At 36.9% G+C, this 19,689-nt stretch overlaps 1 protein-coding gene across 4 annotated transcripts in view; it reads left to right on the top strand.

Moving 5' to 3' along the window:
- Ccdc122 (coiled-coil domain containing 122) overlaps positions 1–19,689 on the top strand; it is a 56,146-nt gene that overhangs the window by 22,139 nt on the left and 14,318 nt on the right. For 2 of the 4 annotated variants that reach the window (XM_021227677.2, XM_005070943.4), the window contains exons 4-5: positions 9,007–9,405; positions 10,212–10,328. The exons of the other annotated variants lie outside the window; for them this stretch is intronic. In XM_021227677.2, the coding sequence (XP_021083336.1) occupies positions 9,007–9,405; positions 10,212–10,328 (516 nt within the window). The remainder of the gene's footprint in view (positions 1–9,006; positions 9,406–10,211; positions 10,329–19,689) is intronic. 4 annotated transcript variants of the gene reach the window in all.

Below are 19,689 nucleotides of genomic sequence, written 5' to 3'. Positions count from 1 at the left end.
TATGGCAGATGGATCAACAATTTAATTAGGAGCAACTGGGTATAATGGATAAACAGGAAGGATGATGGAAAACAAGATTGTAGTAAATGAGTAGGAGAGGCAGCAAATAGGGATTAGGATTAGTGAATACATGGCTTTATAAACCACTTGCAGGGATTTAAATTGTGCCGTTAATATGACAGGACACCATGAGAGGCACTTGAGCAGGGAAGCATGCCAAATGCTTTATGTTTTAAAAAAGATTTTTCTGCTTACACATGGGACCTTGCTGGTGAAGAGGGGCAGGAATGGAAATAAGATGAGTTATAAGTAAAACTGTACTATATATGATAAAGGGACGTCAGAAATACACTTGAGGTATTTATCTATTGTTGTTTATTTATTAATTGGTGCTTGCATGGGACCCAGAGCCACATGTGTGCTACACAAATGTTCTGCCACTGAGTCATCCTGTCCATGAATTCCAGATTTTATTTTGATGTCCCAATCATGTAGTCTCGTTAACAAATAGAATGTAGAAACAAATGAAAACAGTCAGCTTTTGGCTATCCATGTGAAAAACAGTACAGTTTTCAGAGATCAGTGGAACTGTGGGAGGAGTGTGTTTGGTGTGTTTCAAGTATTTGCTGATGTGCACGTATAGTTGAGATGGCTCTGCCAGGAAAACAAGAGGAGCCTTACATAGAAGGGTTTGAAGTTAGAGGTCACTCGTTTAACACGCCTTTCTTCCAACACTTCAAATTGATTCAAAGGGAGTGACAGCAGTAGATAGAAAGACAGAAGGATGACAAGTGTCCTGCAGTTATTTAAGTGGGGCTTGATGTGGAATTGGATGAACAATTAAAAACAGAAATAAAGAAAAAGGATATAGATTAAACAAAGTATGTTTCTCAAGGTGGTCCTGTGGAAATGTCTGTGATTTCTTGCTATGTTGATATGTACGTTTGGTCTCTTTATCTGTATACACACTATGACATACTACTGTCAGTTTACAGATCCTCTAGTTGCCTTTCTCTTTTAGAATTCAGGTAATAGCTACCCACAGTTGATTAGAGTGTGCTGTGACCTCACAGATCTTACAAAGAATTCTTTAGTCTCCCTTCCATTTGATGCTATGATGCCCAGGCCCCTTGATCCCTGGATCAAGGACAATTTTGGACTACAGTTTTGTGTTTGTCAGTGTTTTTCTAACTTATAGTATGCAGTCCAGGCCAAGCCAAACTAGGTCACATTGTCTGGAACTTTCCCATTTCCCATGCTCTACTTCTCCCCTTATAAAAAAAAAAAAGAAAAGAAAGAAACCCATATAGTTCAGAGAGATTCCCAGTGTTCTCACGGTCTGAAAGCACTGCGATCTAAAGGCTCCCGCATGTGTCTTCAGAGTACCGTCATGGCTGTCTGTGGGTATGATGCTGTAGCTCGCCTAGTGCTCTCCACTTTACATTCATCATGACTGGCTAGGACCATGAGTCTGTGACTCCTGATAAGGCTCATTCTGAAGAGAAAATTCATGTTAGCTTTCTTTCGATGAACCTGTTTCTTCTGTAATTTATAATAGTTATTAATTGTTCCTATTGTGCTGGACACATTTCCACCCCTTGAGGCAGAGTTTGGTCATGTGACTAGCTAGAGTGTTAGCCCAAGTGAGTCAAGCAAAAAGCTTTAGGAAAGCTCTTACATAGTCGTACTTCCTCTTTTGTGTGTTTGCTGTCATGAGAAGGACATACCTCTGGAACTTAATACACATAATGCAAAGGCAAGATACCTCAGTCAGCCCAGTTAAATTCAGCCAGACTCATTTAAAACAGATCGTTCATTCTCTTCACCAGCTGCCTTCTGCATTCAACCTCCTCCCAATCCAAGTGGCTTCCTTTCTTCCCCCAGTTAGTCCACATTTCTGCTTCCCTTTTACATGTATTTCATTATCTTCTCTGTTTCCCACCTCTCCAGATCTCTTCTTCCTCTATCATCATCCTCTTTCTGGTTTCATTTCACACACACACTCTCTCTCACACACTCACACACGCATTCCCCATATGAGGGAAAATGTGTCTTGTCTTGCTAAGACTAGTTTATTTCACTCAATATAATGATTTCTAGTTGCATACATTTTCCTAAAAATGTCATGATTTCATTTTTCTTTATTACTACATAAAATTCTGTTGTGTATATGTACTATATTTGCTTTCTTCATTTAACTACTGAACATCTAGGCTGGTTCCACTTCATGACTTTTGAGGTTAGTGCAACTGTAAACATGAATGTTTAATTTAGATTCCTTCAGGTTTAAACCCAAGAGTAGTATAGCTCAGTCATATTGTAGCTCTATTTGCAGAAATATTTCAGAAATACATACTGATTTCTACAGTGGCTGTACAAGTTGACATTCACTTTGGCAGGGAATGCTTTGTCTTTCCCTATATCCTCCCAAGCATTTGTTTTTTGTTTTATTGATCATAACCATTATGACTAGGATAAGATGGAATCTCAAAGAAATAGTAATTTGCAGTTGGTTGATGACTAATGAAGATGGACACCTATTCAAGTATCTATTGACCATATTATTTCTTGTTTCATGTTATAAGTCCATTTATTGATTTGAACTTTTGATATTTAATGTTTGTCATTCTCTATATATCCTAAGCATTAATCATCTGTCTGATGTGGATTTGGAAAAGATTTCTCCCCATTCTATTTGTTGATGACTATTTCCTTTGCAGGGCAGAAACCTCTTAATTTCATGTAATCTCATGTCAATTCTTGGAATTATTTCCTGTGTTATTAGAAACCTAGTGAGGAAATGCCTTCTCTATGGTTATATCCTTCTGTGGGGGAATGGACGTGTGTATGTGTCAAGGAAGGGGTATATGTGTGCACGCATATTGGAAGTACATGCATGTGTGTGCATGTACATATGGAGACCAGAAGTCAATGTCCGATATCTTCCCACAGTAATTTTCCTCCTTATATTTTGAGATGGTCTCTCAACAAATGTGGAAGGCACCAACTTGGCTAAGCTGGTTGGCTGGCCAATTTCAGAGATTTGCTTATCTTACCCCAATCCTATTCCAGGGCTGTTTTCCCTGCAGAGTTCTTTTACTTTATTGGCTATGCTTATTACTTGGTATTTTAAAAACTATTGTGAATAAAATTTTGTCTTTGATATCTTTCTTGGTGCATTTGTTATAGATAAAAAGCTACTAATCTTTGTATAGTGATTTCTTTTTACCTTGCTATTTTTCTGGAAGTATTTATCATCTCTAAGGGGTTTCTGGTAGAATATTCAGGGTCTTTCAGGTATATTGGATCATTTTACTACAAATAAGGATACTCTGACTTCTCCCTTTCTAGATTGTCTCATTTTATCCCCTTCTCTTGTCTTATTGTTCTGTCTAAGACTTGGAGCACTGTGTAGAATAGGAGTACAAAGAGGGGCTGGAGAGATGGCTCTCCAGTTAACAGAACTCTGCTCTCACAGAGGACCAAAGGGCAGTCCCTAGCCCCCATATCGGGTATCTCTAAACTGCTTGTACCAGATCTAGGGTATCCATGACATCTAGCCTCTGTGGGTAATGCACCCATGTGCAAAAACTCACATAAAGGTACATATATATCTATGCATAATTAAAATTAAAAACTGTCCTAAACTTAAAAGGATTTTAAAGAATGGAAAGAGTAGGCACCCTTGATAAAGATTTTAGAACAAATTCTCTGTTTTTCTTTAGTTAATATTATGTTGGCTGTATGTTTGTCAAATATAGCCTTTACTATGTTGATGTATGTACTTTCTACTACTAATTTCTTCAGAGATTTTGTTATGAATTTTTATTATTTATTAAACTTTGACAACTGACTTGTGCCTTGACTGGTGTTATCTTATGGTTTCTTTCTTTAGCTTACTCATGTACTGAGTTACACTTACCAATTTACATATCTTAACCAGTCTTACAAGCTTGGAATGTAACCAGCTTGCTAAATACACATGATCTTAATGTAGTCTTGAATCCAGTTTGATTGAACTTTGCTGAGAGTTTTTGTATTTACATCCATCAGGGATCTTGGTCTAGGGTGTTCTGTCTTCCTTCTGTTCCCATCTGCCTTTGACACCATTGATGATGCTGGCTTTATTGAAAGCATTTGATAATGTTCTTTCCATTTTTATTTTGTGGAAGAGCTTGAGGACCATTAGTGTTAGCTCTTAAAGGCTCAGTAGAGTTTGTCACTGAATGTATCTGGATCTGGAACTTCCATTATTGGACAGTTTTTTTAAAAAAATTATTGCTGCTTTAATCTCAGTGATAATTATGGATCTGTTTAAGTTGTCTATATTTTATTTAATTTTGGTAGGTCATATATATCTAGGAATTTATCCATTTCTTTTAAATTTTCTAGTTTCTTGGAATATGGGTTTCAAAGTACTCCTTAATGATAACCTTATTTTATTGCTATATGTAGTAATTTATCATTTTTCATCTCTAATCTTGTTAATTTGTGTCATCTCTCATTTTTCCCATTGATTTATTTGTGTGAGTGTGTGTACCTACACTGGTGTGCCATTGTGGAGGCTGGAGAACAACCTGGAGGAGTCCATTCTTTCTTTTCAGTATTTGATTTCTGAGGATCAGACTCACATCAGGCTTGGAAGCAAGCACCTCTACTTGCTGAGCCATCTTGCTAGCCAATAGCATTTTCTTTTGGTTAGTTTGGCTAAGAATTTGTAAATATTATTTAGTTTTACAAAGAACCACTTTTGTAAGTTTCTTTTAAACTTTATTTAATTAGTTTATGTCATGATCTTTATTAGTTCCTGCCATCTGCTGCTTTTTAATTCTTGATTTCTCAAGGGCATTGAAGTATGTTATTTATTTCAGACAGTTTAAATTGTTTTATGTAAACATACAGTATGAACATTTCTCTTAGGACTGCCTTAGCTTTATCCCAAAAGTTCCAGTAAGTTGTGCGTTCATTTTCACTTCTGCATTAGATACTTTTCTTTGCTGTAATAAATCATCAGGTCCAGAGGCAACCTACTGAAGGAAGAGTTTATTTTGGATTAGAGTTCTAGGGGGAGAGCCCACAATGACTTCAGGAATGGCAACAAGTAAGTAGAAAAGGTAGCTGAGAAGTCTCATCTTCAACTAAAACTAGAAGCAGAGGGTGAACTGGAAGTGGGGAGATACTAGTAACTCTCAAAGCCTTTCCTCATGATGCACTTCCTTGGGTAAGGCTGTACCACCTCACTTAAAACTCCCTAAAGGGGTACCAAGTGTAAAAATGCCCTAACCTGTGGGGGACATTTATTATTCAAACAGTACAGTTCAATTCAAGGAACTTTTCACTTCTCTGGTTTCTCCAATGACTCACTCATCATTCCAAACTGTACAGTTGAATCTCCATATATTTATGTATTATTTTTATATTTTTCTATTGATTTTTAGTTTTGTTTCACTGTGACCTGATAAGATGCAGGAACTTATTTTGATTCCTTTTTGGTAAGACTTAATTTGTGCCCTAGAATGTTGGCTATTTCAGAGAAGGTTTACTGAGAAGAATGTATGTTTACTTTCTCTAGAGTGAACTATCCTCTTTTTATTAAGTCTGTTTGATTTTTGATATAATTTAACTTATATTTAACTTTAACTGTGCTATGTTTTAGTTTGGATGACCTATATAGAGAGGTTGAAAATCTCTCACTACTGCTGTAGCAATATCCATTTGACATTTTATGCCCATTATAGAGGCTTCAATGTTTCATGTATGTATACCTAAAATTATTTTATATTCATTATTCATTTTTCCTTTTATTGATATGTTGTGGTCTCCTTTATTTCTTCTGGATAATTTTGGCTCAAAGTCTACTTTATCAGGTACCAGAATAGATATGCCAACTTGCTTTCAGTTTCTGTTTGCTGGGTAGATTATCTTCCACCTTTTGACTCTCAGTCTGTGGGTGTCCTTACCAATAAAGTTTTTTTTTTCCTGAAGACAATAGAAAGTTGGGCCTAGTTTTGTTGTTGTTGTTTTTAAATCAGTTAGATAGCCCATGCCCTTTTACTGGTGAGTTGAAGTCATTTATATTTAAGGTTATTATAGACAGATGATAGACAGATGTTTACTAAGTCCCATAATTTTGTTGGTAATTTTTCTGGTTGGTTGGATGATTCTTCTGTACTTTCTCTCATATTTATATCAGAGGGTCACTAATTCATTGAGTTGCATATGATGGATTACTTTGCTTAGTCATCCCTCTTCTGAAATGTATTCTTCCCTGTGTTGTCATTATTAAGATTGTCTTTCTTCCTTTTCTTATGCAGTATTCCTTCAGATATTTTAGGAGTAATGGACTGGTGGTCATGATTTCCCTTGGTTTGTGCTTGCTTTGAAATATATTTACCTCTCAATTTGAAAAAGGCTTTGTTAGATATAACATTCTTACAAACTTCCATTTCTGTTTATTAAATTTTAGATCTACTTATGCTTTTAAGAAGGCATGTCTTGTGTATCTATTGATCTAACAAATAAAATAAAAATTGCAAACCACAGGATCAAGCATAGGTCCAAAGTCAGGATTCCAGAGTTTGTTGCTGTTCTTATTTAACATCTCTGAACTTCAGTTTTATCTTTTATATTGTAGTGATAATAATGATAACTGTTGAGGGTGTTGTCAACTCATCTGTGCCTTGCCCTCCTTCCTTCTCCTTACCTTTTTTTTTCTATTGTCTGTTGATCGTTGTGTTTTCTGTGTAAACTCAAGTGTCATAGCAGGATCACATGGCAGTTCTATTTTACATTCTGAGGAGCACTCAAAGTGATTCTGATAGTGACTGAACTTACCTGCATTCCCACCACCAGCATAGCGGTGTTCCCGGCCCTCCATCTTCTAGCTGCAGCACTTGGGAAAGTGAACCCAGCATCTCACCTGGGCAGCACAGTAGACCTGACCCTTTTAGAGGTGTGGGCGAGCCAGCATGAATTTGTGAGCATGAGAGAGCTGTCATAAGAGGAGGAGAGCTGTCCCTGCACTCCATCAGCTGCAGCACTCGGGAGAGAGGCTCATACAGCTCTCTGGGATAACATATAAGAGCTGGCCCTGAAGGTGTAGGTCTGGAAAACTGACCCTGAGGATGTGAAAGCTGGAGAACTGTCCCTGTCCCTTGTTCATCAAGGGGTGAACTACTCAGGGCAATGCTGGAGAACTCACCCTGGTGGTGAAGACAGGGGAGAGCTGACCAGCCCTGCACCTTTCAGGCCAGGAACCAGGCTTCTGTGTGGGCCCACCCCAACATCTATCCCATCTGTGATCTGCTGGCACATGGGGGTGGCGATGGGTGTGGGGTTGGTTCTGCAAACCCAGGGCTGTAAGTTCCCCATGACACAGGGCAGCATGAGTCCCAGTGAGGACCCAATGTTAATGGTGTGGCAGAGACGAAGGGCCTGGACCCAGACCAATGATTCTTTTCGATGAATTCCTGCATGTAAAAACATGTAGATAAAGGGGTTTCTGTGTGACTCACTGTGTGGCTGCTGCTTCCATGATGAGATTATTCCCCTCCCCCTCTTATTTTCCTTTTTTTCTCTTAAATTTTGTTTTATTCTCTGAGGGAGGGAGATGGGTGGGAACGGGAGGCATAATGTGAAAAACACAAAGAATAAATAAAAAGGAAGTCCAAAACAAAAAAGAAGCTGACAAAAAATGTTCTCCTTTAGCCAGAAGCAGGTATGCTTAGTTTCACACGGGACAATTTAGTTTTCCCTTTTCAGAAAGACCAAGAGAAGGAACTCGGTGACTACATGGCCTTTGTTTAATAGGGCTTAATGTGTATGTCCCCTAAAAGCCACTTAACAGAGAAGTACAGCAACCCCCACACATAGGAGCAAACATGACCAAAGTCAGCTCCCTGCTCTCAACCATATCCATCATCTAGCAACACCAGCATCCGCCAGGCATGTCCATGATGAATAACACTGTATTATATGTCACTGAGGCTTTGTGCTGTGACAATTGATAACTGATACAAATAGTAATAGGTTAAGGATGAAGGAAGCAAAATCTGATTTGGTGGCATGATGAATTTGAGGTAGGACATGATTAATTTGAAGTGGCCCATGGCAATTGGGTATAGAACTCAATAACCACGTATAGTCTGTGAACCATCAGCAGAACATAGAAAAGATCGACCTATTTATGTAATTACTCAATACACACATATAGAATGACAAGAAGAAATACGATGACTGAATGCTGAGGAAATCATATATTTGAAGGAGTTGTTGAGACTGAGAAGAAATAACTAAGGGGATCCAAAGAAAACTAGGTTTCAACAAGGATGTATGAGTAAGCAATGACTGATGCCCCAGGAAAGCAAAATAGATACCTTTATATTAATTTTTCAAGTAAAGAAAGTGAGATTTGGGTGGGGTATTTAAGCTTCTTTGTGATCATAGAGATTGGTAAAAAACAGTAAAGGCACTAGAATCTAGTCTTTAGGTTACTTAACCCTGGGCTATATAAATTTTACCATACTGTCTTATTTGAATGAGTACTTCTGGTACCTATAAATGTATTTTTTTTGTTTTTTACGAGACAGGGTTTCTCTGTATTGTTTCGGGGGCTATCGGTCCAGCCCGGCCTCGAACTCACAGAGATCCGCCTGCCTCTGCCTCCCGAGTGCTGGGATTAAAGGCGTGCGCCACCACCGCCCGGCATAAATGTATTTTTAAAATGTCCAAATATCTCCTTTATGCATAAGATGGTAAATTATATAAATATAAGACTTGAGAATTAGATGAGCAAGTAATAAATATACAACTCTGGGACTCTTCTACAATTCCAAAATAAGTGTATATTATTATTGCATGTCTCCTATTATGAATCATTTTTCCTATATCTTATAAATGTATTTTATGTTGTGACTTCTTATGTGAATTACAAATTAAAATAATGACTTTCCTCTCTTCTTAATACAATGAATTAATCATTAGTGATATTTATGAAATACATTGCAGATTGAGCTTCATGATCTTGAAAAACAAATTGCAGCTACTGCTGCAGAAGCTAAAGAAATAGAGAGACAAATGCGTCAGCAAGATGTTGCCATGGAGAATTCCGAACTTCAGTGTGGACTCTTGGAAGCTCAAATCAAGTCCTTATATTCAGAAAGTGTAAAGCTTAAATTTGATACAGAAACAGCCCAAGAAAACTTTGAGGAACAAATGATAAAATATAATGCATATTATGCAAAAATAAAATCCTACAAAGATAGTTTAGGAGAGATAGAAAGCAAATGCTCATTTATGACTGAACTCTGTGAAAAACGAGATCTCATCAAAAACCTAAAGGCGATGAAAGAAGATCTTATGGAAAGTCTCCAAAATCCACAAGGAAAATATGCGACACAAATACAGGTTTGCAGTGTTACTTATTAAAGCCTTTTCTGGTTTTTGTAAGTAATATAGCAAATAATGGTTAAATTCATTTAATACCTATAGTTCTACGTTCAGAAACTGTTTTCACAATTTTAAATCTTAAGTACATATAGCAATCAGATATACAAGTTAAATAAGAGTTCCCCAAATGTGCAGATGCCTAAAGGAGATATAGATCATCTGTGACCGTGTGTGTGTGTGTGTGTTGTGTGTGTGTGTGTGTGTGTGTGTGTGTGTGTGTGTGTGTGTGTGTGTGTGTGGTCAAAATCACAGTGGACAATCAATCCATTTGCTGCAGAAAGTGTGATTCATGAAATAAAAAAGAAAGTGTAATTCATAAAAAATGTTTAGCCTCTGGCTTCTATTCTGATGAATCTAGCTCAAATCAATTCATGTGATTAATGTTATTATGCAAACAAGCTGAATTCATGATTGCACATTGGGCATCTTTGTATTCCTCTTACTAAAACCATAGAGGACACCAACTTAAAATATCTGCCACTCCTTGCTGGAGAATTAAAAAGTATCCTTTGCACTGTTGTCAGGGAATTATCTACAGAACTACTACTTTCCTTTGTGTCTTATTTTGTTTTCAAACCTAGGTTTGTTTTGTGTAAATAATGGTTTTTCATTTGTATGCCTATATAAGTAAAGTTTTATACTGTTTTCCAAATTTAAATTTTTATTAGGCTAGCTTTCATAAATTATGATAGCACTGAAAGTCTTGGACTTCTTTTCACCATTTGGTTTTTGACTTGTATATTTTAAATTTTACAAATATCCAGGAAGACATTTCAGAGCTAGTGAATAAAATTATGACAGCAAAACATTCAGTCATTGAGAAAACATATTTTATTGAAGAAGAGAAAAAGAAACATGAAAAACTAAGAAAAGAAATAGAGGTAAGTTTTAATTATGTATATTTAAATATTTTGTGAGACTATGTCTTAAGTTTATGCTATATTTATATTTCCATAATTTACTTTTGGTTTTCAAAACAGCTTTGGAACAAGAAAGAACTTGAAAGATAAGCCATTAATATATAACAAGAGATAGTACTTCTTTCAAATATGTGAAAGTATTAGAACAAAGCCAGTAGTCACAGCAAATAAGGTCTATACCAGGTATGACACTTGCCTATAATCCTAGCACTTGGAAGGACAGAGTTTGAAGCCAGCCTGGTCTACAAAGTAATACCATGTCAAAAAAGATATTTGCCTTCGAATTCTCTGGAATTCTTCCAGGTCTCAGTCTACCAACTAGTTGGTAATTAATGACTAGATAGCAAAGGCTTAGGTAGTCAAAAAGGGTGACCATTCTAGACATTGGAATCTTGAAAATAGAGCAAAGGGCAGTAGAAAACATTGCTGTTCTAAATTTCTAGATTTCACATTTGTAACTCTGAAGAGTAAGTTCTTGCCCACCATCCCAGAAGGAAAATGAAAGGGAAACTAATTTCTTAAGATGTTGGTGTCAACCTAGACACTTGCGGTTATTGTTTGTATGAAAGGAGAACAAGTATGGAAGAGAATGCTGTTAATGGCAAATAAAAATCATTTTCACATTTGACAACAATAATTTAACATGATTTTGAAAACATCTAAATAATTTTAAGATGAAAGCCTTTACCTTTACATATTTTCAGTAAAAACGAAAAAACTATGATTTTTATCTTATAGTTCAGTAGGGATTCAAATTAGATTAGGCATTTCATTTATAAGTTTGTTCTTTTATACAAAAATGTTCAGAGCAGTAAGGTAGTATATAACTGGTATGAAAATGGACAAATGATTAATGAAACAGAAAAGATCTAGAAGTAATTCCCATGCATGAATGGCATAAACAAAATAAGCTAAACTGTGCCAGTGAGATGGTTCATAAGGTAGGGTGCTTGCTGCCAAGACCAATAGCCTAAATACCATCCAATGAAGGAAGGACAGACGTTGCTAGAACAGGTTATCCTCTGACCTCCATGCATGTGCCATTGTGACATGCACTTACCCCCACACACATGCATCACAGCATACAACATCAGCCCATACCCCCCCACAAATAAATGTTAAACTATATAGAGATGCTAGGTTGAATTCTCATCTTATACTACCTATGCTTATATTCTCTTAAAAGCATACAAGAAATGCAAGAGAAAATTTAACTCTGTGTTAAAGAAACATTTTTAAAAACAAAATACCTATATAAACTTTATGATTAAATATTTTTGATTTCCTATAATAAAGAAGACAAACTCAGCTCTTAAAAATATTTGTAAGAATACAGGGAAACCCTGTCTCAAAAAACCAAAAAAAATTTGTAAGACATATAAAAGAGAGAAAAAGGTTAACAAAACAGAATGTGACATGGAAATACTTACTTACTTAAGCCTGTGTATCTAAACAACAATAAATCAGTGAACAAAAATAAAAAATCACTTAAATAAATTTTCTGTATTTTCTTTTTAAACAATATTACAGTTTTATTTATTTTTTTAACATTTAAAAAATTTTTAAATAGCTTGTTTTACATGTGAATCCCAGTTCCCTCTCCCTCCCCTCCTCCCGCACCCCCCCACCACTCCCCCCATCCTCCCACCCTATTGCCAATTCATTCCGCATAGGGGATATCTAGAGTCTATCATTTCATTCAGGGTAGGGTCCAGGCACTTCCCTAAGAGTCCAGGCAGAGAGAGCAACCCTCTTTGTGTTATGGACACACGATGTCTGTTAGTATTCCAGGGATAAACACTGATCCACTGCTCAGGACCCCATAGGTAGCCCAGGCCTCCTCATTGACTCTCACATTCAGAGGGTCTGGATCGGTCCCATGCTGGCTTCCCAGCTGTCGGTCTGGGGTCCAAGAGCTCTCCCCTGTTCAGATCAGCTGTCTCTGCTGGTTTTGCCAGCCCATTCTTTGCCAATTTGCTCTTTGCTCCTCTCTCTCTGTCGCTGGGTTCCTTGGGTTCTGTTCAGTATTTAACTGTGGGTGTTTGCCTCTGCTTCTATCAGTCACTGGATGACGGCTCCAGGATGCTTATAGACATCAAGTTCACTATCAGGAATGGGCATTCGAGGTGGTCTCTACACTATTGCTTAGCTTGCCAGTTGGTGTCATCCGTTTAGATCACTAGAGGTCACAATGGTGCATGGTCTGTCTTCTAACCTATGATTCCCTCTTCCCCCTATCCAACCCCCCCAGTCGACCTTCCTGGTCCTCCACGACCTACTCTCTCTTCCACTTCTCCCCCTCTCTATTTCCCAGGTTCCCCTCCACCTCATCCCTCGCTGGCTGTGTTCCCCATTTGTTCAGAGGATCTTGCCTCATTTCTCTTCTCTTGGGTACCATGTATATCTTTTAGGTTCTTTCCTGTTTGCCAGACTCTCTGTTGTCAGTGGAAGTGCAGACTGGCACTCTCCTGATCCATGTCTAAAATCCATATATGAGTGAGTACATACCATGTTTGTCTTTTTGTGACTGGGTTACCTCACCCAGAATGGTTTCTTCCAGTGCTATCCATTTACCTGCGAATTTCAAGATTCCATTGTTTTTTCCTGCTGAGTAATACTCCATTGTGTAAATGTACCACATTTTCTCTATCCACTGTTCAGTTGAGGGGCATCTAGGTTGCTTCCAGGTTCTGGCTATTACAAGTAATGCTGCTATGAACATAGTGGAGCAGATGCCCTTGTTGTATGAATTTGCCTCCTTTGGATATATGCCTAAGAGTGGAATTGCTGGGTCTTGTGGTAGATTGATTTCCATTTTCCTGAGGAATCTCCATACTGCTTTCCAAAGTGGCTGTACGAGTTGGCACTCCCACCAGCAGTGGAGGAGTGTTCCCCTCTCTCCACATCTTCTCCAGCATAAATTGTCTTTGGTGTTTTTGATTTTAGCCATTCTGACAGGAGTAAGATGGTATCTCAGAGTTGTTTAGATTTGCATTTCCCTGATGGCTAAGGATGTTGAGCACTTTCTTAAGTATCTCTTGGCCATTTTAGCCTCCTCTATTGAGAATCCTCTGTTTAGTTCTGTACCCCACCTTTTGATTGGATCCTTTGGTGTTTTGGAGACTTGCTTCTTGAGTTCTTTGTAAATTTTGGAGATTAGCCCTCTGTCAGATGTGGGGTCAGAGTTAACTCCAATACTCCTCAAAGTATTCCACACAATAGAAGCAGGAGGCTCACTGCCAAACTCTTTTTACGAGGCTACAATTACCTTGATAACCAAGCCACACAAAGACACAACTAAGAAAGAAAACTATAGACCAATTTCCCTCATGAACATCGATGCAAAAATACTGAATAAAATACTAGCAAACCGGATTCAAGAACACATCAGAAAAATCATCCACCATGATCAAGTAGGCTTCATCCCAGGAATGCAGGGATGGTTCAACATTAGAAAATCTATCAATGTAATCCACCATATAAACAAACTGCGAAAGAAAAACCACATGATCATCTCACTAGATGCTGAAAAAGCCTTTGACAAAATCCAGCACCCCTTCATGATAAAGGTCCTAGAGAGATCAGGGATAACAGGAACATACCTGAATATAATAAAAGCAATATACAGTAAACCAACAGCTAACATCAAACTCAAAGCAATTCCTCTAAAGGCTGTCCACTCTCTCCATATCTCTTCAATATGGTACTTGAAGTCCTAGCTACAGCAATAAGACAACAAAAGGAGATAAAGGGGATACAAATAGGAAAAGAAGAAGTCAAGCTTTCACTATTTGCAGATGATATGATAGTTTACATAAGTGACCCGAAAAACTCCGCAAGGGAACTCCTAGAGCTGATAAACACTTTCAGCAAAGTGGCAGGATACAGGGTAAACTCAAAAAAATCAGTGGCCCTATTATATACAGATGATGATGTAACTGAGAAAGAAATCAGAGAAACACAACCCTTTACAATAGCCATAAACAGAATCAAATATCTGGGGATAATGTTAGCCAAGGAAGTGAAAGACCTGTATATCAAGAGCTTTGAGTCTTTAAAGAAAGAAATCAAAGAGGATACCAGAAAATGGAAAGATCTCCCATGCTCTTGGATTGGAAGGGTCAACATAATAAAAATGTCAATCTTGCCAAAAGCAGTCTACAGATTCAATGCAATCCCTATCAAAATTCCGGCACAGTTCTTCACAGACCTGGAAAGAACATTAATCAACTTTATATGGAAAAAACAAAAGGCCCAAGGATAGCCAAAACAACCCTATACAATAAAGGAACTTCAGGAGGCATCACCATACCTGATTTCAAGCTCTATTATAGAGCTATAGTCTTGAAAACAGCTTGGTATTGGCACAAAAATAGGCAGGTAGACCAATGAAACCGAATTGAAAACCCTGATTTTAACCCACACACCTATGAACACTTGATTTTTGACAAATTAGCTAAAACTATACAATGGAAAAAAGAAAGCATCTTCAACAAATAGTGCTAGCATAACTGGGTACTGGTATGCAGAAGACTGCAGATAGATCCATGTACATCGCCTTGTACAAAACTTAAGTCCAAATGGATCAAAGATCTCAACATACATCCAGCCACACTGAAACTTTTAGAAGAGAAAGTGGGAGATACTCTTCAACGAGTTGGTACAGGAGACCATTGTACTGAACATAACACCAGTGGCACAGACACTGAGATCGACAATTAACAAATGGGACCTCCTGAAACTAAAAAGCTTCTGTAAGGCAAAGGACACAGTCAACAAGACAAAAAGGCAGTCCACAGAATGGGAAAAGACATTCACTGACCCCAGTTTTATTTTTAAATTATCTTGGGAATGAGGTTTCAGTGTGATTTGCTTATGGCTTTCATTTTGGTTGATGACTCTTCCTCTTCTTCCCTCCTCCCCACCTCCTCCCCACTGCACTCTTTCACCCCAGTACTCCCTTTTCACTTTGTTCTGCCATCTTCCCGTGCCCTCCATGAGAGGCTCCTTTCTCCAGCCTCATTGGCCTCTTTCTAGTTCCCTGGCTTTTACTTATATTTGCCCCCATCTTGATACAAATAATTAGCAGTTAGAGGGGAGAGTCTTCTTATGAGAGATAAGTATTTGTCACTTGGAACCTGGATTACATCACTTACTATGATGTTTTCCAATTCTATACATTTCCCCATAAATTTAATAATTTCACTTTTCTTTTTAAATTAATAAAATTCTATCGTGTGTATATACTACTTTTACACTATTCATTCATATGTTTTTGCACATCTATCTCTTTGACATTATAAAAAGAGTAGCAATAAACATGGTTGTGCAGGAATTTCTGTAATAGGATGAGCCCTTGGGCATATGCCCAGTAGTGATATATCTCGGGCGTATGGAAGTTCTATTTCTAATACTTTGAGAAGTGGTCACACCTGTCTCCATAGTGGCTGAACTAAGTTGCTTTCCCACCAGCAATGAACCTGGGCCCCTTCTCTTCCCACAGCCTCTCTAGTATTTGTTTCTTTTCTTGACTGGGGTGATCCAAAGTGTCAGAATAGTTTTAATTTGTGTTTCCATAATGACTGGCAATACTAAACATCTTAATAATACCCACTGCCATTTGTCTTTCTTCTTTTAAGAACTGTTCATTACCTCACTTGTTTTATTTCTGGAGTTTAATTTTTGCAAGAGTTTATATTTTGTGGACATCAGTCCACTGTTGGCAGGAATGGGGTGGCAGATATTGTTCCCCATTCTGAAGCTGTCCTGTTTGCTTTATAAAGCCTTTTAAATTTCATATCGTCCCATTTATTAATCTTTGGGGATATTTCTTCTGATACTGGAGTCCTACTAAGAAAACTCTTATCTGTATGTTCACCTTGAAGTGAAGTCTATTCTCTGTGTTTTCCTTTAGCAGTTTCAGCATTCCCTGTTTTAAGTTAAGGTCTTTGATTCAGTTTGAATTGATATTTATGTAGGGAGAGATATGGATCTAATTTCATCCTTCTGAAGGTGGATATCCAGTTTTTCTAGTACCATTTAACAAGATAATACTGACAACTAAAGCTGTAATTGGGTTTATTTAGCCACAAAGTAACCATTATTATGGTTGGAAAGATGAAAAGCACATGAATTTTATTACATCCTTTATATGACTACAAATTGCTGAAAACAACTTGGAAACATATTTGATACTATGTAACAAGTTCTTACAGTAACATATTCTTAGGTGACATTGTTAAAGAGAAAGTATACACATTTTAAATGTTTGATTTGATTAATTTTGATTAATATCCACACACATCAGTACTGTCTCTTGATCAAGACCTTGAACTTCCCATGCATGTTTAGAAAATGCTTTTGTGTCCCTTTCACCATGTAATTGCAATTTCATAGCTGAATTTTTAAAAAAAGCTTTATTGATAAACTACTACATATAATACTATAATTTAACATTTAAAGTACTTAATCCAAAGGATTTTAGTATACTTTATGCCTGGTGTGACCACCACATAAGTTAATTTTAGACATTTCCTTCACCCTTTATCTTGAATTTTTTGTCCCCTTTTTACTTTCATTTTTGCTTTCCTCCTTCCTTCCTTCCTTCCTTCCTTCCTTCCTTCCTTCCTTCCTTCCTTCCTTCCTTCCTTCCTTCCTTCCTTCCTTCCAGGGGTTCTAAGATTCTTTCATAATTTCCTTTCTGCTAGAAAACTTCTAAATTCATTCTCATAGAATAAGCATTCTGATGCCTTCTTCACCCTGCCATTTCTTGGGAGTGTTTCTGCTGGATACAGAATTCTGAGTTGACAGTTCTTTCCACAGTGGAAATAAGCTGCATTCTTTTGGTCCCCACATGTCTAATGTGAAGTCAGTGATCATTCCCACTGTTCCTGCTTGTTTACACCTTATTTGTTGTGATGAAGTGATTCTTCCTTGTTACTTCAGGATAGTCTGGTTTTAGTTTTACTCATTGTATTTTGGTCATGTATTTGTTTAGATTTATACTTATCCTGATTTGGGGTATACTAACTTCCTTGATTTGAGTTTTTTTCACTTATTTATTTGAATTTTTTCAGTTTCATTTTGTTATCCCCATGTAAGATTATATGGCACACACATGAGGTAGAGTTTCTGTTATCTTCTTATGGACCTTTGAGACTCTATTTCTTTTGTTAATCTAATTTATCTCTTGCTCAAATTGTAAATTCTAGTGCTTTTCATCTTGATTACTTATTTTTCCCCTTATTTTCTCCAATATTGAAATCCATTGAGTTTTTTCACTTGAGTTATTTAATCTTTTGGCCTTTCAATTTCCATTTGACTTTTGAATTTTTTTCTGTTTAAATCCTTTACCAAGTATATCTTCATCTTCTCGTCTTGGTGACTTTCTGTTGCAGCGTGTGTTCTCTGACTGCTTTGAATTGCTCACCAGATACCTGTGATGTTGTCACAGAGGTGTTAGTGCATCTTGAATGTCACTTCTTACTGGGTTTGTAATCTTCTGGATGTGTTGGCCACTATGCTTTAAGACTCTACATCGTAATGGCTGCCAGGTGGCAGCTTAAGTTCATATCTTCCTGGTAGTCTCTCTCTGTCGACATCCATTGGAGAGAGGAGAGTTTCTTTTCACTGTGAACCAGATGTGGGTGTTCTGGCTGGCCCTCCAGTCCTCTGCTGCCAGCACCCTGTCCTGCACTTGACAGATGTCATACAGACCCCCGCTAAACCTGTCTATTCTTTGTTAGCCTGAGCACTGGCAAAATCCTGGCCCTGCTAGACTTCCTCTGCTTTTACCGCAACTTGAGAGCAGTATCTTCATGGTTTCCCCTCATTCCAAAGACTTAGTTTGTTACTGCTTAGAAGGCACCAAACTCAGTGCTGCACAGTTCGCCTGCTGAAACCACCCCAGCAGCTGCATTGGAGAACTTCAATATTATTAGCTGTGATACAATATGGGATTTTTAAAGTGACTCTTCTCATGTGTGGGTGGCGGAGAGACACATTTTTGTTTTGTGGTATTCATTTTGAGTAGAAGAGTTACTATCTGAGAGTATTCTGTCTTGGGAGGCTGCCGTTTTCTTCATCATCTGTCTAGAAAGAGGAGACTTCCCTTGATACTTTTCCCTTCAAGTATTTATTGGCACCTCTTGATGGCCATCTTCTCGAGAGCCGTCTCTGGAGTATTAAGGGAAATGGAAATGCGTGCCATTCCTAGGCCCTGAATTCTCCACCTGTATTTGTGTTCTTCAGGTTTTCAGAGGCGTCTGATATTTATTTTATGTTTGATATTTAGGGTTCTTAATTTTACAGGAAGAACCAGTAAAATGAAGATATTTTGTCAGAAACAGTATGGAAAATTGGTACTTTAAATGCTAAAGAATAAGAGGCCATTAATGCTAGATTTTGAGGAATTATCACTAACTTGACTTCCATTTTTAATTTTTTTATTATAAAGTTTCTTGCTCTGAAATTTAATAAGTTTTAAGTTTTATTAATAGGGCTAGCAGTACTTTGACCTTTTCAATTGTAGTTTTATTGCTTCTAATATATTAAAAATTAATCCTCAACTTTTTCACAATACCATATTCACAAATTTAAGTTAAAATTTCCACAATAATTATCAAAATGAGAAACAAATACAGTCATAGCATTGTCTTGAGAATACTACATTATTTATAAACAATTATTTTTTCTAATTGTTATAAACTGATCATTGATGTTCTGAAAAAAATCAAAAATTTTTAAAAAGATCGAATTCAAATACTGCTCCCAGTATTCAAATACTGCTTTATTAGTTATTTCTAATTGTGAGTAATATTTTATGTCTTTCCTAATTTTTTATTCATGGCTCTGGGACATTTCATAGGTCATTTTCTTTGCCTTAACTATACCATTGTTTATCATAATCTTTAATGTTTTCAAACATTTATGCATTACATATTTTAGAGTCTATTTTCCTATCCTCTAGATTTGTTACTCAAAAAATAGAAACAGTTCTAGAATTTCAATCTTTATCAGAAATAATGTTTTCAGTATTTCTAGGTCATATATTAAATGTGAAAAAGACATTTCTAAATATTTATTTATTTCTAAGTATTATTTATAATATTTCTAAATATTTATCCCTAAATTTCTTTCTTTACCACCATATTTTCTGTCTTGATATATTTTGGAAGATGGAAGCAAGAATAAACTATGAAATATTGGGAGAACCCGAACAAAAAGTTTCAACTACACAGCACTTAGTAACAGTGATTTTTTTTTTAGCTCAAAGCATAACAAGTGTTATTTGCCAAATTCAAGAAAAAACTGGAGCAGCTTA

Source organism: Mesocricetus auratus, unplaced genomic scaffold (genome assembly GCF_017639785.1).
Source record: "Mesocricetus auratus isolate SY011 unplaced genomic scaffold, BCM_Maur_2.0 Super-Scaffold_2245, whole genome shotgun sequence".
NCBI lineage: Eukaryota > Metazoa > Chordata > Mammalia > Rodentia > Cricetidae > Mesocricetus > Mesocricetus auratus.
Note: the sequence above shows the minus strand (reverse complement) of the source record. Positions and strands in the feature narration are given on the sequence as shown.